Raw genomic sequence first — 27,093 nt, 5'->3', positions numbered from 1 at the left:
AAAACTCTATGACTTAAACATATTTTTTGGTAGTTAATACGCTCTGGGATAAAGATGCTGTGAAGTCAAATATTACCTGATGTGGATACACTGCAAATTTAGGCTGTGAATATGAGCTGCCAGCTGCTGCAGTGGAATTGTTGACTTTAAACTCTCTAGGTTAAAGCTGATTCAGGTTGTGTCTGCAGAGAGAGAATTTCAAAGAGCCAGATGGCTTTGAGGAGTGAAACCCAGCTAATTGCCCCAAATTCAACACAAGGTGGGCTTGAAATTGTTTAATTGTTTCTTAGTAATTTCTCAAAGGTTCCAGCAGCAGATATCACAAGCTTATATTAACTGAGGATTTCAGTCTGTCAATCTTATTCATCCAAGGAGAGTGAATATCATTTCCTCTTTTTTCAGCTTCATTGACAGCTGTCAAATTTAAGTTTATTTCTAAGAAAACAATTTTTACGAAGCTTCAGACCAAATAAGAACCTACTGTTTACCCTGCTACTGCTGATATTTTTATAAATGCATTATATTTCCCTCTAAAGAGGGAGAGGACAACCATAACAAACAGAAACACAGTATGGTGGCTGCTCAATACCACATCCAATTCTACAATTAACTAAACTTCTAATAAACATTTATGATTGTATTATATCACAATTGAGAGGCATTGTGGGACAAATAATTATTTCATGTCATCAACATGTCATGAACTTTATTTCATGCCAGAAAACAAACATAGCATCCATATAACTTTATAGTTTTCATAAAAGAAATAATCAACACTTCAAAAAAGAGTGAACAAAATAATTCCTCGCATTATCAGAACAACCAAAGTTCAATATACTATCATACTGTACATTTACCATTTATGTTCTACAACAGCTACTTACACCTTACAGCTTTCATTAACTACTATACACCATTTTAACAGACTTTCTTCTGAATGTCATTACACAGAACAGTTTTTGCTTCATTTCTGTACTCAAAATATAAACTTCTATTTGTGTGTACTGTACCATTAAACTCTTCTGATTACACACCCCAAAATGTAAAATAATGGCTTTTGAGTTTTACTTATAGAATAACAGTACAGGCAAACTGCACAATTATTTGGTTAATTGTTATGGTCCGCTAATGTCTCACTACACTTGAGTGCAACTGGTAAATCTACATTTTCAATAGACAATCTACAATAAATGTTCCATTCTTCACAACTAGGTCCACGGTTCATATTTTTCTAAAGTGCAGGAGTGACACACAGAGGTTTAGATCCAGATGATCATTAGTTAACTATGTTCTACCTTACCCATCAGCAAAGAGACGCTTGTTAGCAAAGCTTTGAAGGAGACAACAAAGCACAATACTACAGAGAGAACAAGAGGAAATGCAGGTTAACCCTACCACTATTTCTGTTTCTGTCTGTACTGAAGAATGAGTGATGGATGGACAGATCAGTTGTCATTCATGTGTTTCTATTTTTGTGGCATTGACATTATATCTACTCTAAGATGTAGTTTTGATAGACTCAGAAATAAGAAATCATGCAATTTTTTTGTTTGTTTTTTGTTTCTATTAAATCAGAAGCAATAAATGTGCCAATACTGTGAAATGAACGCACAGATCGTGATCACACAATAAAATATTGCATTACCTCAATTCTTTCTATCCAAGGTTTAGGTTTGTTTCACTGAAGATTAGTCTTCTTTTTTTATGACCTTGGAGTATAGCTCTGCAAAAACAATCCTGGTCATGCCATGAGGAAAAAGATATCAAAGAACAAAAGAGGGGAAAAAAAGAGATCAAATAGGCTCCTCTTCTTCCTGCATTTAATTGTGCTGAATAGCAGCTTTGCTATGTCAGTTGTTGTTCATAATCCACCAAGAAGCTGTAAAACACAAAAATAATGAAGAATTAATGTTTTATACTCTTTGCTTGAGTCACACAAGCATGATAACAACACGCATTTTCATTTTACCTTGTTAAAAAATTATGGCATTCTAAGGATTTATTTCATTGTCTGGTAAACAACTTCTGTTATATAAATTATATATTAGGATCATTTTTTTTTCTTCCTGAAAAGCACCTAAATTATATTGTTTCCTACAAGTGATTCTTCTAGAAAGACTTTAACTAAGTTCTTAGGTTTATTTAATCATTAATTCATATGCAATCATATTCTTCCACAAGGCCATGTAATTTCCTGTTGTATTCTCACTGTTTGAGAATACTTATCATTAATTCATTTGTCTTCTAACTAAATCATGTGAGATTTTGTGCATGAAAGCTTTCGGTAAGCATTTGAATGTCAGGTTTCTACCTGGAAGGAGCATGGTGGAGACCATCTCCGGCTCCTCCAGTGAGTCAATAATGCAGCGTTGGAAGGTCTTACTGATGGACGACTGCAGGTAGCTTCAAAGAGAGCAAATTTGAGTTCAGAAATGGAATTTTAAGAACATGTTTTCTCTTCTGATATGCTGTGAAGCCCCTCTGATCCTACCTCATCCAGGAGAGACGATCCTGCCAAAATTCATACATGATGAAACACGATCTGTCTGGCAGGTTCTGGACTGAAATGCTGGAGAAAAAAAAATCACAGGAAGAAAAGCAGAGAGTGGGGTTATCTTCTGTTTGGGAAAATTGAAGTGATTTGAAGTGGCTGCAGCAAATCACAAAGAGATCCTAAGACACACAAAGGCACTGAGGCACATAAAAGGGCCATACTGCAGGTTGTTTAGCTGGCTGCTCGTGGCATCTGTGTAGATCTTTAGAGCTTGTTGAAATGCTTCCACATCCCTCTCCTTCACAGACATTTGTCTTTGGATCAGGAGGATGTTCTAGACAGCAAGGAGAGAAAACAAAGTCAGAGTCATATTCACGTTTTCAAATAATGTCATTTAATGCAGATTTTTCATTTCTGGTGCATTTGTTTGAGTTATTTCCAGTTTCAAAAATATCATATACATATCAAATGAATCCAACATGATTACATATACAGTTTTTGGTTCTGTGCAAAGATATTTTTTATAAACTAACACAATCTTAGTTCTTTATCAAGTTGGACTCACCGATTTATATGTCCCTGCCAATGTGTCTTCTTTGAGAGGTTCAAGATGTGGACTCTGAAACGGGGGCATAAATATTTCAGTCAGGCATGAAAGGAACAAGAATTAGCAGCAGGACTGGACTGAATCCTGCAAAAATATGGCCCCTGGTCACAGTCTGTCACAAAGCATTGGCTTTTACAAGGAGGATATCGCCATATTCATATTAAGCCTGCAGCAGCCTCAATGCAATCCTGCAAACCATGGTTATACTAAATTCTTGTCTGCATGGCAAAGATAAGAACATGCAATTATCAGTGTTAGCAGGCTAGTTCATTATCCTTGCAATGCTGATATCTAACCTTGAAAATGTCTCATCTATAATTCCAGATGAATATTTTAAATTGTAATAGTGGCAAAAAAATCCTACATCAGTATCCAGAGGATATTTGTGCACTTTTTCAGAGCTACAAGCAACATTCAACTGCTCCTTCAAGAAAGTCAAAACATCTGTTATCCCAAAGCATCAGCATCAGGATTGCATCTGTGCAGCACTGAGACTCCGATGCATCTCTATATCTGTGTGAAGTGTGAAGTTTTCATACAACCGCTGTGTCAAATCAGCTCACTGAAACTCTTCAGCCAGTGAAGCACAGCGTGAATTCACAGGCTGATACCTAATGCATAACATTCAGTGTGTGCAGTTCAATGCAGCTTTTACTGTTGGCCCAACCATCCTTGTGTACTTTGTACGAACCGTCCTCTCTGTCAACACATTGAATCCCATACCGCAGGATAAACCACTGCCATTATTATTCCGCTTTTTACAGTTTCATACAAACCTCACACTCCAGCTTGTCCATGAGCTGTTCCAGTTGGTTGATCTGGGAGCCCCAGTGGTTGTCTGGCTCGACACTGACCCCTGACACCAGAAACACAACATCAGTTCAGCACAACACAGGTTGCCTGTGAAATAACAGTATTTCGCAGTGATGGTTTTTTTGTTTTGGCTGCAATACAATGAGAGTTCTCCTGAGTCCAATCACTACAAAACATCCCTGTAAATTTCTATTTTGTCAAACATTTGACTAAAATAGATTTGGCTCCAGTATCTTAATCCCAGTGTCCTCAGACATATACCTGTGGTAAGCATGCCAGAGTAGGGGTCTGTAGGGGAGAGACACATGTTCTTCTGGATGCGTCGGCCCGGGCGTTTGGCCACCCTCTGGATAGGCAGGTCCTCAGGCTTCTTCACTATCCTCTTCCCTGTGCAGCCCTGGTCATGAACAGCCTCCATAGCACAGTCCAGTGATGACTGAAGGGACTGCAGCTGAGTGGAGGTCTCCCTCAGCAGGAAGCGTGTCACAAACTGACCAAGCACTGAGGAGCCCTGATATTCCTGGATGGACGGGTAAGAAGAAGAATAAAACCAATTCAATTTATCATCTTTAGTCCAAGAAATGTTGCTTGTGTTTTTGTAGCTGATAAGATGAACTTGTCTGCCTGTTCATCTTCAGCCAGGGTCATTATATGAGCTGAGAACACGTGAATGAAGATGAAGTCCAGACCACTACCACAATCCTTGGTTCATGTTACATTCTCTGTTTTCAGATATCAAACTTATTAAACTTGTATTTTGAGGTTTAACCCTTTGGTTGTTTGGATTATGTTCTCACACAATTAAAAGTAATAAAATCTGCATTCTTATTAGAATATTATTGCAGTTGCAACCAAGGTAAAAACTGTCTATTTCATGCACTGGAAAAGGATATTATGATAATGTATGGATGCCTGGTGCTAGTTTGCAGAGAACTTTCTAAGAACTACAAGCTTCAGAACAGTTGCTGCTCTTTTTTATAGCTGTGTTGCTCCAGATAAACACTACTTTGCCAGCTCAGTTTTTGTGGATAATGAACCCTGTCACCCTCACCAGCACCCTGTGGTGCAATGAAATAGAGCCCAAGAAAAAAATTACAGGGAGACATTTGAAAAATGCCCACCAAGCTTATTGGAACTCTTGTCCTTTATGTGCTCTCAGGGCAGCAGAGATGCTGCACAACACAAGTAATGAACCTTAGTCCTTTTCTCAATTTCTCCTCTCTTTCTTTTCAAGACAGAAGAGCTGCAACACCAGAGCAGATGTTTTCTGTGTATCTCGGGGCACCACAACAACACAGAGGATACATTCTCTCTCAGTCCGTTCATTTCATCATTTTGCCTGTTAGTGTTTCCTCACATTATGGAAGCTTTATAAGGAGTTAATGTAAAAGTTGTTCCCCCATTTTTTTACCTATAGCTAAATGTGAGCACTGGTGGCCCATTAACACTGCAATGGGATTAGTTTTGTCTTTGGTTTAGCAATAAGATTTAGTATTTGACTTCAGGATGGCAAAAAATGCATCTGCTCTTCAGGGCAAAGAAAGCTTTTCGACAGACTAATAGCAACATGAAAAATGCATGAGCTGTATGAAGGCATGGGTGATACAGAGAGGGGAAAAGAACAAGAGAAAGAGAAAAAGAGCCAGACAACAGACAGACAGTGTCGTGGAAGATGGATGTATAGCAAAAGGAGATAAAACGTGTGCGTCTGAGTGAATAATAGACTTGGATTAAAAAAGAGGGAAATAAACTGAAAGAGGAAGAGATTACAGCATCTGAAAAATAGCTGTGTGTTAGTGGTGCAGTTGGTATGTATGTGGAGGACATCTGACGTCATACAGTAGGGTCGGGGTTTGTCAGCCTTAGTTAGTGTCACATATGCTCCACTATTGCCCTGAGTTCTTTATCTTACTATCATTAATAACACCCGCTTCCTGCACTGCAGTGAAAATATGTTTCTGCATACCACAGAGAAAACAATCTCATTATAAGTCTGCTTCGACCTATTCACAGCCCGCCAAACAGAAATAAATATTCCCTACTTGGCTTAACGTGGAGGTTTAGGTGAGATCGATTAGGAGTGAGCAGCACTATTGATTATGTCTTAGCAGAAGTTCTTTGATGTTGATCTGAACTGCGAATGCCTAAAACAACATGATTAAAGCTTTGCATGGGCAGGGGCAAACTCTTTAATCCCCCTCTACATCTCCCTGAATATACAGTATACAGTACGCTTCTGCTCAGCGAGTCTTCATAACAGGATTTCAAATGCTCTAATTAGCATGTTTCATAATCCAAGGCTGATGATTTGATGAGATGCTGTCTCATTATCTAGAAATACATGTAAAGGAAGTGTTGGTGTAAAATTTGTATTTCTGCTTTGAACTGAACAGCATTGATCTGTATTTTAACTCCATGAACTAAAGATATGTAAACTTGGTGAAAATGTGTTATATACGGAGTCAAAATGTTGAGATAGACTACATTCTGTGAAACATTTTTCTCTTAGGAGGTATTTATTTTATCTTAAAAAACAACAACAAAGAAAACCTAAAGTAAAGTCAAATGGCCAATGCTGCCCAATCGGTGCTTTTATATGAGAGCTAACAGCAATAACGTCTTGTGTTGCCAGAGGAAATTTCATTCCCATGTGACGGTGATTTGTGCTTGAATGTGTTTCTGCATGTTTCAGAACTGAAAAAAACAACAAATATTGTAAAGTTGAGAAGATGATGATACAATGATCTCCATAATGCTGAAAGCCTTCGAGGTTTTCTGTTTTTCTCTGTTTCATATCTCAGTTGATTATCTTTGGGTTTTCCTACTGTTGTGGTTTTAGGGATGAGCCACCACTCTGGTTCAGACTTAAATGTCTCAGCTACTATTGGATGGATTACAATGACATTTCCTGCAGACATTCATGTCCCCAGAGGATGAATCCTACTGACTTTTAAGATCTCCTGATTTTTTTCCTCAAGTAACCACGAGGTTACTTGAGAGTGAAATGTCTCAACAACTATGAGATGGATTCCCATGAAATTTGGACACTTGTCCCCAGAGGACAAAAAAATGTCAACTTGTCCAATACTTTAGTTAATGAACAATTACTTGCAATATTAATGACACTCCCATTTGCCTCAGCTGTATTTTGTGTTTACTGATTTTTAGCAAATGTTTGTGATAGCATGTTGATGTTAGCATTTAGCTTAAAGGCACCACTAGTATGGTTGTAGATTGATATGGACTTAGAAAATTGCAAGGAGCATTTTTTAACTATGTTAAAACGCTGTCAAATAAGAAGAAAATTGATCAATAGATTAGTCAAGAATGTATGTTGCAGTCCTACTGACATCCATAGTCATCCATACATGCTGTGAAATAAACCGGAATATATTTTTAGCTCAGTTTCCAAAAACTGTTTTGAATGCACTTATTCATTCTTAGCTCTGTATTTGAGATGACACCCAGGAGATAGTGTCATGTGAGTATTATACCAAGCCAGCAGATTTGTTTGCCTTTGCAAAAAATAAGACGCTGGGATCCAAACAACAAACTTATGCCAACGAACCTGAAATATCTTGGTCACATTTTATTTAACTTTACTGGCAGCTCTAGCTGATTTACAAAGACAAACAGCTGCCATGTCTCTCATACAACCTGGCATCAATCGCCTTGTTAAAGAAGGACATTTTTAGGAGCATGGCTTGTCTGTGAGTTCATGTTTGCAGATATAGAACTGATAGCAGACAGACTCAGTCATGCTGGGTGTTTTTATTTTCTCCCGTTTCACCATAACAGCGGAGCAAAGTCAAAGACCTCTGACAGGGTTTCAAACTGACAGCTGAGGCACAAACAAAGGAGCTTGTCTGAATGCTTGCAGAGATAAAGGGTGCTTACGAATATTCTGAATTCAGCTGAACTGTGTAATAGTCTAGTGATGTTGAGCTACATATAAATTATGTCTTGACATGTAAAATTCAAAACAGTGCAGAGGTGAAAGCAGTCACCACCCACCTCTTTAGTTTTATCCATGGCCTTTAAAATGGCCACGTTCAGCTTTTCCAGAGCAGACAGGACATTGACGTACTCTCCCAGGTGTGGACTGAAGTACTCTGGAGGATGGGAAGATGAAAACAAATAGAAAATATTTTAATTAGGTATAATTAGAATGAAAGTAGTTTTGGCAATGCATGATTACATCTTAATTGCTGAGTTACTGAGACAGTGGCATCCTGGGGGTTTGTATTATGGCCATAGTCAGTCAGCCTTGGCCAACAGAAGCAGCTAAAACCATGAAACATTAAGATTTTGTGATACATAATGGTATATGTAATTACCTGAGAGTTTGTCTATGTCCAGGTTGCTGTAAGGGAGGATGAGAACAGAAGAGCATAGTAAAGAGGAGAAGACAAAAATGTAATTTTAAAGAGATATTATTGGGAACTCTGAAAAGAGCACTTTAAAATATATTTTTCATATATTATGATGTTTTACTTTTAAAGTGCCTTTCAACAAATGTATCTCCAAATGTATTAAAACATAGATTGGATTTTATATTGGTACCTACTTCTATTTCGAATATAGACATGTTTTACATGCATCTATAATTGAAGAAAACATTAAGTTGAAAGTACACAAATTGAGAACTGTACATTTGAAGGTGTCGCTAAAGCTGTAACACCTAAGAGATCATGCTTTACTGTGATTGGTTAGTACCTCAGTAATGCCAAAAGCAGAGATAGGCTTATCTACTATTGTGCCCACACAAACAGCAAAGACTGCTTTCATTTTTATTTAAATTTTGTTTACATCACCAAAGGTTTTTATTGCAAATAAATGGGGTTTTTTTTAGGTTTGATTGTAAGCCAATGACACAGGCATATGTTTACATATTTCACAATCTTATTTGTGCTCATCTATGTGCAAACTCTAGGGCTTTCATGCCAGAATGAAGGCTCTCCATGTAATATCGACATAATCTTCAGTGACGTGAGATCTAGACATCTCACTACCAGGCAGCAGGAGAGCAGGAGGGGCTACAGATGGCAGCAGAACTGGAGCACGTCCAAAAGGAAGATGAGCTTACTCTGTCTGCTGCCTGTCAATGGAGAAATACAGCTCCTGCATCTGCTCGTCAGTGAGGACACCATCAGTGAAGTATGACTGGAACTCCTCCAAGGACAGCTTCCCGTCGTCTGAAAGGAGGAAAATGACACCTTGCTGACACCTGAAAGGTTTTATCACCTTAATTAAGAGTCTGTCCATTATCCGATGTAAAAGGATACTTTGGCTTCAAAACACAAAATTAATTTCAGTGATAAGATCCAAACAGCTGCTGCAAATTAAAATATTTCACATCAATCAGCTTCGTCCCAAAGTCTTTCTTTAGCTTTAAAACCTCTGTCAACGACAAGCAACAAACGTCACTTTGACGTCTTTCCATTAATATATCTCCATTTCTGCAACAGTTGCTGGTTGTGATGTGATACAGCTAAGAATCCAATTTCTGCTCTTAAAAGTATTTACCCAATTGCGCATCACTTTTCCTGAAAATGGGACTGTAATGCTGCTTCCATCTCCTCTCTGATCCTGCAAAATGATTTACCCAATGTTGCATCTTCCACTTCAATTAATTTTTCCTATTACAATTTGGTAATGATCACATAAACACAGTTTGTGCATCAGCTACTCTTACACCTTTACTATAGTGCAGTTAAACACAAAGTCAAGTGAATACGTCTGCTGAAGGTAAGCAGCGTCCGGGGGTGTGTACTGCAGAGCTTGCAGGGTCCCAAGGAAATTGAGAGCAGGGACTGAGGGCTGGTTTGAGTAGTCAGAGCAGAGACTTACTGCAGACGATAATGAGATCTCGCCGCCAGCTATGCTCTGCAAGCACTGAAACCTTTTGAGAGCTCTGCCAGGCAGCTCAGACTGATGGCCTGAGCCAACAGTAAATCATATCATCTGTTAGTTTGTTGGAATACATTTTTACCTGTTGCTGGCTGACATGATGCATTTGCAGCAAAGGCTGAAAATTTCAATTTCAAACTCATCTTTTCTCTGTAACTTTCAATTAGTTTCTTATTCTTTGATTACTTCAGAGCCTTGCACCCGTTACTGGACTGGTCTCAGTCTCATTGAATCTATTAAGCCTTAAAGTCCATGTTAGTCCTGATGACACAAATACTGTAATCCTTCTGAAAACTGCATTTCTCTAAGCCTCTGTTTGTTATTGGCCCAAAAGAACATCCAAGTCGTGTGATTCTCCCTCTCTCTCCCCTTCCTCTTGTTCCCTTTTCACTGTGCATGGTTGTTTCCTTCCCCTGTGTGAATAGTGTGTGTGAGTTTTGCCTCTTGTGTGTATGTGTAGTCTGTCCTCTTTCCAAGTACATTGTGAGAAGAGGTGCTAAATGTCCTCCCGGATCCACATTCTTCAACTGTTATCCTGATTTTTTGCTATTTTGGTCTATTCTGTGCACACAACATCTACTGCATGTCTGTCCATTTTGAAAGAGGTTTTCCATATCTGAATCGAGGGTCTAGGAGAGGGTCGGACGCTGTGCAGATTTTAAAGGAACATTTTTGATTCGCAATACTGGGCTAAATGAATGAAACTGACTTGACTTATACCACTCATTTCAAGCAGAGAGGCAACTAAGGTAGGCAGGAGATCATAAACTTAAGATGAAAAAGAGTATATTTATTGAACATGGCTAAGTTCAACCTCAGACAGAAGATGAAGCTACTAGAGGTGGCAGAATCAAAATTAATGTCTCAAACATCTCTGTAAATGTCTCAGTGCTTCTTTCCACATGATGTAGGAGTAAACACAATCTGCTGCACCTCTGACTCATTCTCAAGCCTCCTCTAACAGAGCTGCTTTGGTTAACAGCCAATTAGATACCCAAATACGAGTTACAGTGCAGATCAGATGGTACATTACGCAGTGGTGGACTGGTAGAGCGTATGCCAGTGGACAGTAAATCTGTCCTGAATGTGTGTTACTCAGAAAATGTAGGACTTGTTTAAGTCCTACATTTGTGGTTTCTTTTAATCTTTTGGTGAAACACTTCAAAACAACTTCTGGTTATCTTACTGTTATGGTTATGTTCTCAAAAGCAACGTTTAGAGAGATTTGAGTTGCCTAAATCACTGTGGCACCAGTTCAGAAAACATTCACATGGGTTGTTTTGGAATATAATAGCAACCAGTTTTGTCATCCATGTTAGAGGACGTGTTGGACTATTAACAATAATTCTGATGACTGATTCACAGATTTAAATAGTCTATCAGACAAAAATGCCAAACATTCTTACATGTTATAATGTGTTTCGTCTGTTCTGTATGTCTCCTAATTAAAGCCATTAGACAAAATCTTGTTTAGTTGTTATATTGCATGAGTAAAAGAGTTGGTCACTTGCACCAACATTCAACTCTAAGACAGTGAGTTTTAACTGAAGAATATGCACATTTTTCAGCAATTGATCTCGAGGCTGCATGACTAACAATTGTCAATACGATACCACTGCTGGGAAATGTAAAGTGTTGCTCAGATGGAGGATAACTCAGTACCTCACAACAGAAGCAAGACAGCTTACAGGCTTTATTTTGTCATACTTCACACTGAATAAAATGGCAGCTCTAACTGTGACCTAAATGAAAATCTCTCCCTGCACAGACATTTGTATCTTTCCAGGTTTTCTGGAGGGAATCCTAAAGATAAAAGTCATCAAACTGATGCAACAGGAATAATTCATAAAGTGCAGTTCAGGAGAATACAAGTGGTAAGAATGGACTGAAGAGTAGATTGAATAAATAATAAACAATTGTCCTTAAAGAGAAACATGTGAATCAAGTCTACAGTCTTACAGAATTTAATTTAAAATTTCTATTATTTTTACTAACATTGTACGATTTGGACAATATTGAAATGAAAGCATGTTTTTTTCATATTGCCTAAATCTCGAGGTGTCAAAAATGTATGAACTAATAAATGGTATTAATTTGTTTCTAAAATGTTCAAAGGATAAACAACAGCTGAGTGTTTGTATTAATGTTACTCTCTTCTAAAGCTGCACAACATTTAGTGGATTAATCGGTTCATCAATCGACAGAAAAACTCATCTGCAACTATTTTGATAATTGGTTAATTGTTTTTAGTCATTGTCCTGTTTTACTGTTTTCTACAATTTTATGGACCAAACGATGAAGTGATTAATCAAAGAAATTAGCAGATGAATCGATAATGATAATGATTGTTAGTTGCAGCCCAAGTCTCTTCCCTCCAGAGATGCAGCACTTTCATACATCACTTCATCCTGTGATAAATATGCTGTAGTCTACAGTACACTCTGCCACTGCTCTTGGATGCAGCATTAACCAGAAGCCTCACAGTGATGCTTCGTATCTGACCACTTTCTGACCAGAGAGAAAAGACCGCTTATGATTTACTGTTGGTTTTTACATATACAATAATACATCAACATGAATAAATCATCAAAATAAAGAAAAGCAATGCTAGCCCTGTTACACTTAATAAAATATATGGCTTCTTCACAAGAATTCACTCATTTTCTAATGAGATTCTAATCATTGATCACACTTTCAGTTTCATCTTCTTACATTGTGAAACCTTTTGTACATCCACTAGCACAGGGTGCCGTAACATGAATTGATTACAGAGTAATCTCAGCACAAGGCTGCTTGGTAAAAGCTTCTAGCATTTACTTCATATTCTTGTTCTTATTTAATTGTTGTTGTTTTTTCGTTTAAAAATATAATTCTTCATTACAATGTTGTAAAGGAATAGAGCATAGTGGGTTGGTAGCCAGCCCTCATTATGTGGTAAATCTGCAGTGCTCGAGACGTATCACGGCAGCCCACTCAGTGCTGATTGGAAGGAGGCACTTTCCTCTCGGGTGCACGACTCAGTGAGTTCGTGAAGACAAGGAGTGCTCGGCTGCAAATTGAAGATAACTACCACAAATATGCGACAGAGTTCTTGTTTCTTGTTTAATCTCTCCTCTTTTTACAAAGAAATAAAAATAGAAGCTTTGTGTGTGTTCTGGAGGGGCGGGGTAGGAAAGAAAGAACAGAACACAGGGAGCAGATTTGAGGCTTCACAAAATGAATGTAATATATGTAATAATACACTTTGCTTACTGAAATACAGCCAACATCTATTTCTATAAAAAAGCTTCAGTTGAAAATCACACACCTCTGCTGTGCTTTCAGCCATTATGCTTTTCCTACTAATTCACAAAAAATGACCCGAGAGAAGATGCAACTTGAAGGAGAAAAAACCTCCCACCCGTTCCTTCTATCCTTCACAGTTTCTTCACACCAGTAGAAACCATAGAAAAAGCGCATTGTTACATCTCCGCATGAGCTTTGAGGCACCTACAACAACCCCTTCAAATGATGGCACATGTTGCATCATTAAACCTGCAGTTATGTAACACATTCACTGTCCTCCTGAGGAAACTGATCGGAGTGCGCACATACTCTACATGCATTAATCACTTTCCCCTTTTGTATTCTGCATGCCATTACATGGAGTTGCAGTGCATGAATAAAAAATGTATAGCAAAAACATGTTCTTGTTTGTCATCATTGTTTCCCGTGCAGAGCTGAATGCTCTGTGTTTTCTCAGGAGAGGTTTGAGGGGAGAAATCCCTCTGAAATAAAGAGGGTAAATGTAACACTGCAACACATTAATCATATGTAATACTGACATGTTTGCAGGGGGGAATACATTATATTCAGATTAGGTGGAAATCTCCATTCAGTTTGCACCATAAGTAGTAAACAAAAAAGCTCTTCCCTACAGAGAACAGCAAAAGGTAAGCAATAGATGTGACCTAATGTCCTGTATAGCAAGATTACTCATACATCACACTATACATTTCTGTATGTTTCATTGTATCACTGAGATGAGCTAAACCGTAGGAGTTAATTCTGTCAAATCCAATCACATCACAAATCAAAACCATGCATCTGTACTTCACCTTGGTTACTTTGATTATTTATGTGGATCTCTCAAGAATGGAAATATAAAATTGGAAAACAGGAATCCCTTAAGGAGCTGTCTTGAGTTCATCTTTTTCAGTTTGTATGTTAAAGACTTGCCAGAAATGTGCCCCGGTACGTGTCCTCAGGTGTTTGCTAACGATACAGTCATCCATGTATCTGGCAGAACCTGTGATGCTGTTACAGATAAGCTAACCTAATACTAAAGTATCAGCTTGGCTTAATTTTTGTTTTTCTGTGAAAATAGCAGTCTTGGAACTTGAGCTACCATATCCTGGTTAATTCAGCAACAATCCTGTTCTCATGTCTCATGTATGTACTCAGTTTACCTTCTTCTTTAATTGAGTTTTAATTAGCCATATAATCCAATTAACTTCATATTTTGCTTACTCACCATTTTTGTCAGCTCGGCGGAATATCTGCAATAAGAGGAGAAGATCATGTTTAGGTTTTAAGGTCTGGGGTGTAGGCACAAACAACAAAAGAGCAGTGATAAGAAAAATAAATCATCAATGATCAATTATATTTCAAGTTTTGAGAAATTAAGAAGAAGTGCAGTATCTTCATGTGGTGATAATACAGATAAGGGAGAACCAATGATGCAAGAAAACTGGTAAGTATCCACAAAAGGCACTTTAATCTTTAGTTCCGCACAAAAGAACATTAAGAGCTGTATTTTCAACATTTCAATAACAAAATAGGCATGAGACATCTCAGGAAATGAAAAGCTGATATTTATGTATGTGGACCCGTGAGGAGCTGTAGAATGATAGCTTTTATGTTGGGTTTTAACTGGGTTTTTTTGGTCTCTGCAGGCATTGAGATATTCATACTGCTTTAAGCTATCTCCCCAGTTTTGTGCAAAACCTGCACAAGCAGGAAGCAACACTTTATGTCCTTTAATTTATGCTACCAACACAGTAATAAAATCCTCATTATCTACAACTTCATCCCTGAAGCTGTGAGAAGTCAGATCTGTTAGTGTGAGACGTTATGTGTGTGATCAGAGCGGCCTTTCATGTTTTTCTGTTGAACCAGCCTGTATGGACTAATAGAGTCCAGGCCCTGGCTGATTAACTGTATCATCAGAGTGGAGCGATGCACTCACTTCCAGCTGTCACCTTTCGAGCACACTGGAGTGTGAAGGCCTGGACACGCACTGCTAGCAACCCATTTTTAAACAACATCCCACAACACACATCCACTGAGCCTCACGGAAATTCATACAAGAAAGAAATGTACTGAACAAATGTACAAAATAAAAAAGACTGCACTGAACCTCTGATAAAAGCTTTCAGTCTTTCACTACATTCCAAAGATCATAGCAGAGTAATTGCAGATCAAGTATGTTTAATGTTTTTGATGACCATTTTTCTGTAGAGTTTTTACATATTTTCCCAACAATTCCAGCAGCTGTTTGTTTCAATTTGTTTATTTATTATATAAAAATCAACTAGTAGACTCTTAAAACTCATGTTCTATAATTAATCACAGTGAACAATAAAGTGTACATTAATGTATTTTTAAAGTTACACTACTGTTGCATGGTAAAAAAACAAACAAATACATTTAAAAAAAAGATTTGTATTGGCTCCGAACACAACACTGATTAAATTTTAAATTTTAAATGCTAACTTTTGCCTGGAATTATATTTCTACCAAAAGCAGCTATAAACAACACATATATATTGGAGTTGTCCAGAAAGGTAAGAAAACAATAAAAAACATGAAATGACATGTCATGTGATATGAGCAACCCTGTATTATGAACATGAAATTAATTTTGTGAATTAAATAGCCCATCTATGATTAAATCACCTTTATGTAGGCTACTCTTTTCTTTCTGACTATTAGAAGTCAGCTATATGACAGCTTTCAAACTAACCATGAGCTCCAAAACATACCATACCAATTTTTTGTTTCTTATTGGTCAATACCTTTGCAAATACCAATTCAAATGGGCGCGCAGGTGGTCGAGTGATTAAGAGCGCATGCCGTATACACAGCAGACCCCGGTTCAAGTCCCGGCCGGCAGACCTTTCTACATGTCACACCCCCTTTCTCTCCAGTAATTTCCTGTCTCTCAACTTTCAAATAAAGGCGTCTATGCCAGAGAAAATCTAAAAAAAACAAAAAACTATTCAAATCTCTGTTATAATCCACCAGTGATCAGCTAGGATGGTGATATCGGTAGACTCTACAGACTCTAACAGTGAAGTTAAGGTGACAGCTGTGAATTAAAGATTTTAGCACTTTCTGGAAAAAGGTAGGTAAATTAGCTTTAGCTAAGTCTAGATGTGACTGTTAACTTTAAATAACTGGCGTGCAGTCAGTCAGTGTGGTTTGGTTTTAACCACTGTTCTTCACTCTTCTTCCTGAAATGTTTATGGGGTTTTTTTTTTTCCTGAAAATTACACATAGTATTATCATTTTATATAGGGGGAAAAAATCTGGTCTTTATTTTGATCAAATATTCTGCATTTTGGCTATGTGGAGCATAATTGTGATCTCAAGCAGTGGTAAATGAAAGAGGACTTTTAGAGGCTTGAGGAGATGAAATACAGTATTTTGCAATAAATAAAATAATAAATTAGTGGTAAGCTTGAAGAAGACATTTTATGTGTCCAAAACATGCCCAATTATCTTGTGACCCCTTAGATTAATCCAGTGACTCCCCTTTTGGAAGTCCCAAACCCCAGGTTGAGAACCACTGGTCTTAAGTATAAAGGGTTTGTAATGAATGGATGCAACATACTGAACAACTGGTATAATCCAACTTCGGCTGGTAGAATGATGACTTTTGGATACTGGTGATTGTATGTGGAGGCTGTGCTGTCATTGTCATCCCTACCCCGTATATGTGCTGATGTAAGCATCCTATCAGAGGAGGCCAACAGAGCTGCTGCATAAAATTCTGAAAACAAATTGAGACTATAAACATTGGCTGTGGGGAAACCTGAGGAGAAGATTTACTGGCCTTAATTCCTCCCTTGTGCTCTTAACTGGGAGGTTGCCATTTGGGTCGATGGAGGTATTGTTGTCCCAAAGAGTTAATGAAAATCTTCTTCTAAAAGCAGTATTAGGTATATGATGGTCATAATTTCTACCTCAGCAAATCCCTGAGGCCTGGTAATACGTCACACGGAGTCCTATTGAACACAATAAACCTACAGCAGGAGAAGAGAGTGACACTCTGAGAGAATCTGCAGCATCTCAGCTATGTATGAAATGCACAACACTGCTTCCCATCAGCCTCTGCAGCAAATTAGTCTGTCAAAAAGAGCCACTAAACACTTCTCGAGGACTTCTGTGAGCCTGTTAAACCAAACAATGAGTCCTTCAACTCAGCCATTTTCCAAGGGAGGGAGACAAATAAACACAACATCATACGTGTAAGTGAGCTGTAATGAGTCTGAGTACAGGAAGAAAAGCACAAATGGGGTTCAATTTTCTGTAAAATACTGCAAATGTGAGGAAGGAAGATGAATAAAGGAGATTCAGCACAAGTCAGTCACAGCCTGATTCCTACTGGAAAGTGATTATAAGTTGGTTAAGTTGCCTTCCAGAAAGCTCACACTCTTAGTTTCTGCAGCTATTAAAGAACACATTATCATCCATTAGCCATGGCTTTTGTGAAGAAATGCCAATTTGATGGTTGTGCACCATTGGGCTGGATGCTAACTGCATTTAAACCAAATGCGCACTCGCTGCAGTCTAATGTTCCCTTCACTGGCCAATGATTTGCCTTGAGGAAACTGAAGGTTTTTATTTACAGCCGGCTGTCAGGAAGTCTACAGCTGGGAAATGATGCTGCTAAATACAGTGTCTTGTATTTTCTGGAGCATCGTCAGTCTCCAGAGGCAAAACAGCCACAGAGGCTCCAGAGATAAAGCAGTGATTTCAAATATAATACTGCATGGACGCAGAGTGCCGCCTTCTTTTAAAATGGAGGAATTTCAGTAGCAGAGAACATGCAATTTTAAAATGTTATAGCAAAATAAGCAGGCTGAGTTGAGTAACATTTCTGTGCATGTAAAGTCAACCCTTTGTCAGCTGTGCAAGCATGATTAAATAATTAAAACTGTAAGATCTTGCTATTTTTTCTGTGTCTGTTTAGAGCTGTGTGAAGACCAGGCTGCTGATTAACAGATCCATACCATATCCTGTTTCCTAGACGCCCACACATGCATGTTTCATGCAGGGTACAACCAATGTCATGACCCTTATTATCATATTAAAAAAGTGGGATACAACCAAATGAATTATAGTTCACTGTGATGATTTGCAGGTTAAAAGGGGGAAAACGGAAAACATGTGTCATGACTGTGTTGAGGCATCTCTTTTGTTATTCACGCACTAATGAGCACTCACCTTTACATAACAGAGCTGCTGTGCATCAGTGTGAATGGAAGGCTGACATGTTTTAACTCAGTATGAACCATTCATAAAGAGCTCATAGTGGCTTTGAAAGACGACCCCCAAAATGTGGACGTGAACAGAACATGTCTAAATATAGATACAAGCATGCATAAAAATGACCAGAGGTATAGGAATAAGGAATGACAGATGAAGCCATTAAACATCACAATATCAAGATCTACTTACATCCTGGAAAAGAGAGCTGCTTTGATTCTGGTTGTGATCAAGCTCCTGCTGCTTTCTGAAGTGTTCGTGCTTGGCAGATTGAAGACACATGGTGATCATCTCTGTACAGGCCAGCATCTTGCCGTTTTTCGATTGCCACCTATTATCCCCCTGTGTTGTTCTGTTTTTTTAGGTTTTTTTCCGGGAGATGTTGTCCTTGTCAGGGTGGATGGTGGATGATGTTAGTCAAGTGATGGTCTCAGCCCGCCTGCACGTCAACGGCAGCAGAGAAACTCCGCCTCCTTACACGAGCAGCAGCAGCAGCAGCATTCATAAAACCCCACAGAGGAGTACTGCACCATCTGCTGGTGCAAAGACACGAACACACACGCGCGCGCGCGCGCACCCACACACATACACACACACACACACATACACACAGAGAGAGAGCGAGAGAGAGAGAGAGAGAGAGAGAGAGAGAGAGAGAGAGAGAGAGAGAGAGAGAGAGAGAGAGAGAGAGAGAGAGAGGGATAAACAGTTAATTACAGGCTGGCTGGCAGGGAGTGAGTTGTACAGAGAACAGGCAAACAAAGAAAAGAAAAACGCAACCCTTACATCAGTCTGACAGCCAGTATTTATCTCTCAGATATAATTAACTTTAGTTTGTATCGATTCAATTTTCCCATTATGCTCCCAAATGAACTTATGAGTTTATATGACCTTACCATGGAATATAATAATAATAATATAATCTATACTGTATTGTTTACTATAACCTGCAGTGTTTATGTACTGTAATAACTACTTCCATTTGGAGTGGTAGGCCTATTGGTCCATTTAATGTAAGGTGAAATTGACTTATTACTTGTGGGCTATATAATATAATATATTACCATATTATTTCAATTTAGGGGCTTACAGCCTAATAACTCAAAAAATATAAGATATCAAGACTTTCCCCTGCAGTCTTCTTATAAAATATGACTTCTGTGTCATGGTGTAATTCAACAAGTTATAACCATAAATGTTTTTTTAAATGCATGATTACTGATTTACCAAAGTTTTTCAACTCACACATCAGAGAGAAAACGTCCTCCTAAAGTAATTTTACATGGTGTAGAGTGTAATCAGCACTTGGCACCTCCCATACACACATGCACCTCCCAGGGTGGCCCCTGAAGATGAGACCCATACTACACTTCTGAGAGGGGAAGTGCAGATGATTGCATAATGCTCCTCAACATCTGACTAGCAAGTGTTGACACTTTGTGACGCTCTGCCTATTTGCTGTTTTGAAGTTCGTCCTCAGTGCAGGTCAACAGGTGAGCTTCCTGACAGTCTTAACTTTGTTGTTTAATTATTATTATTATTATTATTATTATTCTTATCATCATCATCATCATCATCATCATCATTATTATTATTAATATTAGAAGTACTAGTAGTAGTAGCAGTAGTAGTAGTAGTATTTAGATTTTTAGTATTTACAGTTAGTTGTTGTAATTATACTATTATCATGGGTATTATTAATGGCTGTGTCATTATTTGTTTATTCTTTCATGACAATGTTATGCACAGACAATGTATCCATTGATGACGCTTACAGTAATTTAGAAAAAAATTGGATCATCCATTACTTTACATTGCAGTACAGCTAACCCATAGATGTGATGTATTTTGTACCTATGGTAAGTAATCACATGTACTCAACAAGAACAAAACAATAACAAGATGAAACTTCTGACCTACGTATGGTGTTTAAAAGGCACCTTTAACAAACCAGCATAAAGATAACTTCTAACCACAAAAAGCCACAGATCCAAAGAATTGCCTTATCTGCTAACCACAGGACATTGTTCAAGTAACTAGGAAACAAAAGAGTTAGACGCATCGCTACTGTTTTAAAGGATCGTGTGATAGCAGCTTCAGCTGATGACGTCTATCAGGACTTGAGCGTCTATCAGAACTTGAGTGCCTGCAGAGTGAAGATAAGCAGCAGCAACCTGCCGCACCCTGCAGGACACTCCTGCTCTACACTAAGTCACCTTTTACAACCTTCTGGATGTTTCTAGTTGTTTCCTTGTAAATTATAATGTAAACTATACAGTTCAGTCATTTCCCAGTTGTCTATTAGTTTCCACAATAGCTAAAAGCTACAATTTATTATGCAACACAATGAAATCCATACTCTTTACAGCTATATTGCAGATGCTGATTAAGATTTTGAAGTATTTGAAGTATTTTCCTGTCTTCTATCTTAACTTAGAGTAAATTGTTGGAGTACCATGGCTGCCATCCTTCACCACTGCCCCTTTCTTAAGTCAGTCCCTAAGACAGCTTTGAGGAGAACTGGGGCCTCCTTGCTGTCTATGGCCGATCACTGTCCCATTATAGCTCGCCAGATCAGTGTGAGCAGCCTACCTTCCCTGGATGCCAAGCTGAGCGACTCACCCACCAAAACCAAGACTCATCGACTTCTCACGGTGGATCAAAGAAGGCTGGTTGCTCAAACGGCCACTCAGGTGGCAGTGTCTGTATCGAAGGGCTGCCCTTTTGTCAGCTCTCAGATTGGGATGGTCCGAGCCAGCCCTGAAGTGCAGGAGGATGTGCAAGAAGGTAGGAAAAGTTAACCAGCTATAGTGATACTGCAATTAACTTACCCAACACCAGAGGACTAAATAGTAATGTATATTATTTCATATTTCACAGGCATGATGACTTCTCTGTTGAAGGGTTTAAAGAATTCAATTCTCCTAGCAGCAGATCAAACCAACACTGTCACCCACCTCCTCAAAGACAACATGGGTATGTTTTACTGTTAAATTGAGCTGAAACCCTTTAATATTAGTATTTTGTAACAGTGAAGTGATGAAGTGAAACTATTATCCCTACAGTTGGTCCCAGCTATGATTATGACGGCTTCTTCACTGAGAAAATTGCTGAAAAGAAGAAGGACCACACCTACAGAGTCTTCAAGACCGTGAACCGGAGCGCTGAAGTCTTCCCTTTTGCTGAGGATTACTCCATCTCTGGCCGGGAGGGCTCCCAGGTGTCTGTGTGGTGCAGCAATGACTACCTGGGCATGAGTCGGCATCCGCGAGTCATCAGTGCCATCAGGTAAAATGAGACAGCAAGTCCTCTACGACAAGTCCTTGTCAAGTCTCAAGAGTAGTCGTCATGAGTCTGAGTCACAGTTCTAGTCAAATCAAGACCTTGAGAGCAAGTCTTCATAGGGAAATTGCAAGTCACTTTGAAGTCAGGTGTCTGAATTCTGCCAATTAAAAGAACACAGATTCCCTTTCCTGCCTGTCACTGTTTTATTTATTTACTTTATTTTATTTATTTATAAAGATCATGCTAGTTCATTACTTGAGAGTTGAATGTTTTTGTCGTCAGGTCTCTCGCCAGCTCAGGCCCTAAGGAAGGAAAGTGTCAAGTTAGTCAAGTCTTACAGCAATCAAGTCCAGTCTCAACATACACTGCTCAACTTATGAATCAAGTCTGATTCAAGTCACAAGCCTCAAGTCTACATCTCAGCCTTTGAGCCATTTGTATTTGGATAGAAGAAGCAAATATTGAGCTCCATCTGTTGTCAGTTATTTACTCAGGTTCCACAAATATATATATAAACACTTTTCATTCATAACGAATAAAAAAAAAAAAGCACACTTTTCATGACATGGATTATGTTGGGCCAGATGTTTCATCTTTTTTGTCTTGAATGTCCTCAGAGATTCCCTGGACAGGCATGGTGCAGGAGCAGGTGGGACCAGGAACATCTCAGGCACCAGTAACTACCATGTAGCTCTGGAGAAGGAGCTGGCCGAGCTACACCAAAAAGATGCAGCTCTGGTCTTTTCCTCCTGCTTTGTGGCAAATGATTCCACCCTCTTCACCCTGGCTAAGATGCTGCCAGGTAAATATGACCTCTGACCGCTGCCCCATGGGTCAAATTAATACATTCAAGTGATTACATTAATAAATGTCAATATCACAGTTTTAAATTACATATTTTTAAAATATGGTTTGTTTAGATGCTTTGTAATTATTTTTCGAAGAAGGGAATAGAATCGGGGGGCTGGATACTGTTTTGGTGGCAGAGGGTCATCATTATTGGTTTCATGGTGTGTTCACTGTCACGTACAGGGTGCGAGATCTACTCTGATGCAGGGAACCATGCATCAATGATTCAGGGCATCAGGAACAGTGGAGCCAAGAGGTTCATCTTCCGCCACAATGACAGCCGACACCTGGAAGAACTGCTGCAGCGCTCTGACCCCAAGACACCCAAAATAGTAGCATTTGAGACTGTGCATTCTATGGACGGTGAGTACCATGAAATGTTCTAGTGATAGCAGTGATCATTGCTGTGTGGTTAAATGTATGTGTGCATTTTTTAGAGATGTATATTTTGATGTTTTTATTAAACATATAACATGGCAAACTTGCTGAATATTGTTTTAATAAATGAATGCTCAAAAACAAAATGTAATAAAAACAGAAGCAAGAAATAGACCAACAGCCATTACCACCTTTATGACAAGAAGAAATGCTACTTGAAATTGTTAATTTGCCTAATAACTCCACAATAAATGTATATCATTTATATGAATTCAAACAATCATCACTAGCAAAGCTCATAATCCATTGCTAATGAAGGGAAAAGTCAGGCTTTATTTGTATTTCTACAACCTGTAATTATTTAGTCTGTATTATCTGTCATTCGTTACTGTCTCCCATGGGAGGAAATTGTCTTCCTCTCCTCCCTCCTGCAGCTCTATTTCTCTGAGTGATATTACACTGGTGACAGCTCCATAAAGCACAAACTGAAGTCTGACTAGATAACTGTGGGTATACCCAGGAGGATTTATTTGAAACTAGAATTTTTGAAATTAGAAAGACGCTTATTCATTAAATATACATTCTATGATTTCTGTTTTTAGGACACATTTTAACATATTTTTCAAGTATTTTCAACACATTTGTAGCTCCAATTTCCAGCTGTTAACCTATATTACACTGTCCTAATTATACCATGTTATTCTCTGGGGGCTTTCAGGTGGCATATGTCCTCTAGAAGAGATGTGTGATGTAGCTCACCGTCATGGAGCTCTGACATTCGTCGATGAAGTTCACGCTGTGGGCCTATATGGAGCCCATGGAGCAGGAGTGGGAGAGAGGGACAATGTTATGCACAAGATTGACATTGTTTCTGGGACCTTAGGTGAGTGTCTCTTGAGGAAAATGACAAGTAAAGCTGTAAATTGTTTCATTTTGAAATGTATGATAACATATCTTATTAATCAAACAAATTAAATGCCATTTTCAGTCATAACTTTTACATCAGCTACCCATCATTACATTCACCCAATGCCATGCTAAAAGGGTTAAGGCAAACCGCTTCAAACTGTCATAGATTAATTGGCTCTCTTCCTGGCCAAACGCCCATTTACAGCCATTTGAACTAACTGTCACTGTCATAATGCCAACATAGCAGCAATAACTCTCAACAAGCACAGTGCTGCTCTTATGTTGGTTAAATGAGGGCAGGAGAGGAGTGAGCTCTCTTCAGAAGAAGCAGAGGTTTTATCAGCTGGTTGCCAGCTCTACTCCCACTCTGGCCGCACTGATAAAACCATCATCACAGAGGCCATGCTGTGTTGTAGTACAGCATGACAACTTTAAGGCTTTAAGTAGAAATCCTTGTCAAACACACATCAAGTGAAAACTAATCCTCCTGAATTAGTTTATGCACTTAACTTTTACAAGGCATGTTTGCATGTGTCCACATCATAAATAAAGAAACAAGGTCATACTGACATAACAAATAAATAGCTAGACGTGTATCGATGCACAAAATGTCATCATGATACATCACGCTGATCAATACATCACAGTCAGACATTTGATCCAGAAAAATCATTTCATCATCATAACTTGTCATATTTAACTTAAAATAAAACAGTGAGAGTTTAGTCTCATGATAAGCAAGTTTTATAAAACAAAAAAATTATTCAAATAAAACAATTATGTCAAAAAAAGAAGTAAATAATTAAAAATGTTCCTTCGTCACCATTTTTCAAACCGAGATGCCAATAAATTGCCAGAATGTTGTTGTTTTTTTAGATGGATCCTTACTTCAGTAAAAGTAGCAATATCAAAGTATAAAAATGCATAATCACAACTAGATATTCTGTATTAAAATTACATAAGTATAACTAATAAAGCTACTTATGTATTATAAGTAAAGTTCATTAAAACTCGTTATACAGATGTGCCCTTTTCTAATGTTATTGTACAGGTTATTATTGTTATGTGTCAGAGTTTTGTATTAAAAATCATAATCTATAAGGTAATTTAAGCTGTCGACTTAATGCATCAAGTAAAACGTCTATGCCCCTCTGAGATGTATTAGTATAGAAAAAGTACTACAAAGTCAAAATATTTAAGTATTACTAAAGTATATTTGTACTTCAGTAAATATTTATAACTGATGATTTCCTGTCTCTTGACCTCACACACATTCTGTCATCTGCTGCTGTTCCAGGCAAAGCCTTTGGCTGTGTGGGAGGCTACATTGCCAGCAGCACCGACCTGGTGGACACAGTGCGCTCTTTCGCAGCTGGCTTCATCTTCACCACTGCCCTGCCCCCAATGGCTCTGTCTGGAGCTCTGGAGTCTGTGCGGGTCCTGAGGAGCCCTGAAGGACAGGTGCTCCGCAGAGCCCACCAGAGGAACGTCAAACACATGAGGCAGCTGCTCATGGATAAAGGCCTGCCTGTGGTCAACTGCCCCAGCCACATCATCCCCATACGGGTATGAAGATGCAGCACTGCTGCTGACTTCACAACATTATTTCACTCTACCAACTCATCTTCTGACTTTTTAACATCTATTCTTTAACTATTTAAATAAAAAAATACGTAAAACTATAAATAACAAACCATTTTGCCATGTCATCATAAGAAAAGCACAGGTGTAAATAAGTCAATTAATGATGGCTGGATTCCATTTAACTGCTTCAGTTTCAAAACAATTTTATATAATATGCCATGTAATTGGAACATAACTTATTTTACTTAACTAATTTGAATACTAAGTGATACCATTCATTTGATGAAAATACAAAGATTAATACATATAATAGTGTATGTTTTTTTAAAATCTACATACTAATTTAATTCATCTTTTTTAATGCATCAATTTATTAGCTGATTGTAATATCAAGAAAATAAGTCTATAATTATTCCAGTAGCACACTCTTTACGCCATAGATCAATACAACTACAGTTATGGCTTTTTTATAATTTTTTCAGGCCTAATTGTGCTTAATAAAACCATCCACCAAAAGGCTAATGTTCCCTTTCATGGTCCATTTTACAGGTGGGTAACGCTGAGCTGAATTCCAAAGTGTGTGACATCCTGCTGGAGAGACACAACATCTATGTCCAGGCTATCAACTACCCCACTGTGCCTCGCGGTGAGGAGCTGCTGCGCCTGGCTCCATCTCCTCATCACGACCCCACCATGATGAACTACTTTGTGGGTGAGTGTGGGAATCCTGACTGAAATTACGTCAAAGTGGTTCTGCTAAATGACCAATTTAACATAAGTAAGGACAGTGGGTACAATCATTTATATTTGCCCTTTGCAAGTGTCTTTGCTTAGTAAGCATATTGTATATAAATCCCTTGGCATCCACCTGTAACTATTCACTGCAGCGCAGTAACAATGACAATACTCTGTAGAGATCTACCAAAAGCAAAACCATAACCTCAGTGTGCCAGAGCTGACATTTTTAAGACAGAAATAAATATTGGCATTTAATTAGTTTTTCTTGTGAATGTTTGTGTTTCATTTACAGAGAAACTGGTGGAGGTGTGGGATGAGGTAGGGCTTGGGATCAACAGCCTGGCTACAGCTTCCTGCACCTTCTGCGACCGCCCCCTGCATTTTGACCTTATGAGTGAGTGGGAGAAATCCTACTTTGGCAACATGGAACCACAATACATTACTGTGTCTGCATAAGACCAAAGCATGTGTAGATTCTCAACACAAGTTACATATATAGTTTATATACAAATGTAATGCTACAGTGTACTCAGAATCATTTTAAATGATATAGTCCTACTTCATGTGCATTGAGAAGAATATTAATGTACTGACTTTGTTCTTCTTACATGTCAATGTATGGACTACATTACAGCATTTATTTATGTTTTCCTGTATTTATGCTTACTAAATAGTTTTTGCTGTCATGGATATGATTAAAGAAAATTGTGCCTCTTCCAATTTGAAAGCATAAAACCTGCACGTTGGGCACTTTCTTAAATCTTATATCTAGGTGTGATGGTTTGAATTAACAATGCTATTTAAATTCATGTCGTGTGATTTCCTTCATACTATGTGATATAACCATCATGGTTTGCCTGCAATATTTTCAGTTACTGATCTTTACCTTCATTTCAGTCTCACTGAGAAGACCTCCATCCATCTTATGTCTGAATGCCAAAGTAACTGGTTCATTACATAAGTTATAAAACTCAATAAAATAAAATAAAATACA

General features: G+C 38.3%; 2 protein-coding genes across 2 annotated transcripts; one reads left to right on the top strand and one right to left on the bottom strand.

The window, feature by feature from the left end:
* Positions 1–1,850: 1,850 nt before the first annotated feature.
* LOC133988036 (N-terminal EF-hand calcium-binding protein 1-like) lies at positions 1,851–18,665 on the bottom strand. The gene is made up of 12 exons (XM_062427561.1): positions 18,549–18,665; positions 14,338–14,362; positions 9,001–9,109; positions 8,252–8,277; positions 7,929–8,026; positions 4,176–4,434; positions 3,878–3,957; positions 3,060–3,113; positions 2,716–2,828; positions 2,492–2,569; positions 2,312–2,403; positions 1,851–1,879 (listed from the first exon to the last, which is right to left on the bottom strand). Exons 1-12 carry the CDS (start codon positions 18,663–18,665, stop codon positions 1,851–1,853), a joined length of 1,080 nt encoding a protein of 359 aa, XP_062283545.1.
* A 1,079-nt stretch (positions 18,666–19,744) lies between these two features.
* alas2 (aminolevulinate, delta-, synthase 2) lies at positions 19,745–27,093 on the top strand. Its single transcript, XM_062427690.1, has 10 exons — positions 19,745–19,849; positions 20,794–21,143; positions 21,237–21,332; positions 21,422–21,644; positions 22,259–22,443; positions 22,674–22,853; positions 23,587–23,751; positions 25,075–25,343; positions 25,911–26,073; positions 26,392–27,093. Exons 2-10 carry the CDS (start codon positions 20,813–20,815, stop codon positions 26,553–26,555), a joined length of 1,776 nt encoding a protein of 591 aa, XP_062283674.1. The 5' UTR covers positions 19,745–19,849; positions 20,794–20,812; the 3' UTR covers positions 26,556–27,093.

Source organism: Scomber scombrus, chromosome 10 (genome assembly GCF_963691925.1).
Source record: "Scomber scombrus chromosome 10, fScoSco1.1, whole genome shotgun sequence".
In the NCBI taxonomy this organism is placed as follows: Eukaryota; Metazoa; Chordata; class Actinopteri; order Scombriformes; family Scombridae; genus Scomber; species Scomber scombrus.
The sequence above is the reverse complement of the archived record's forward strand: the minus strand, read 5'-3'. Positions and strand labels throughout refer to the sequence as shown.

What these genes read in the sequence shown, in the direction of transcription:
- LOC133988036 (XM_062427561.1), bottom strand. Translation starts at nt 18,665, where the DNA reads ATGCTGGCCTGTACAGAGATGATCACCATGTGTCTTCAATCTGCCAAG. An exon ending in ATTGACAGGCAGCAGACAGA is followed by an intron (nt 8,278 to 9,000) that starts GTAAGCTCATCT and finishes CCTCCCTTACAG; the next exon opens with CAACCTGGACATAGACAAAC. An exon ending in GATCGTCTCTCCTGGATGAG is followed by an intron (nt 2,404 to 2,491) that starts GTAGGATCAGAG and finishes CTCTCTTTGAAG; the next exon opens with CTACCTGCAGTCGTCCATCA.
- alas2 (XM_062427690.1), top strand. Translation starts at nt 20,813, where the DNA reads ATGGCTGCCATCCTTCACCACTGCCCCTTTCTTAAGTCAGTCCCTAAG. An exon ending in CATTGTTTCTGGGACCTTAG is followed by an intron (nt 23,752 to 25,074) that starts GTGAGTGTCTCT and finishes CTGCTGTTCCAG; the next exon opens with GCAAAGCCTTTGGCTGTGTG. An exon ending in GCCACATCATCCCCATACGG is followed by an intron (nt 25,344 to 25,910) that starts GTATGAAGATGC and finishes TCCATTTTACAG; the next exon opens with GTGGGTAACGCTGAGCTGAA.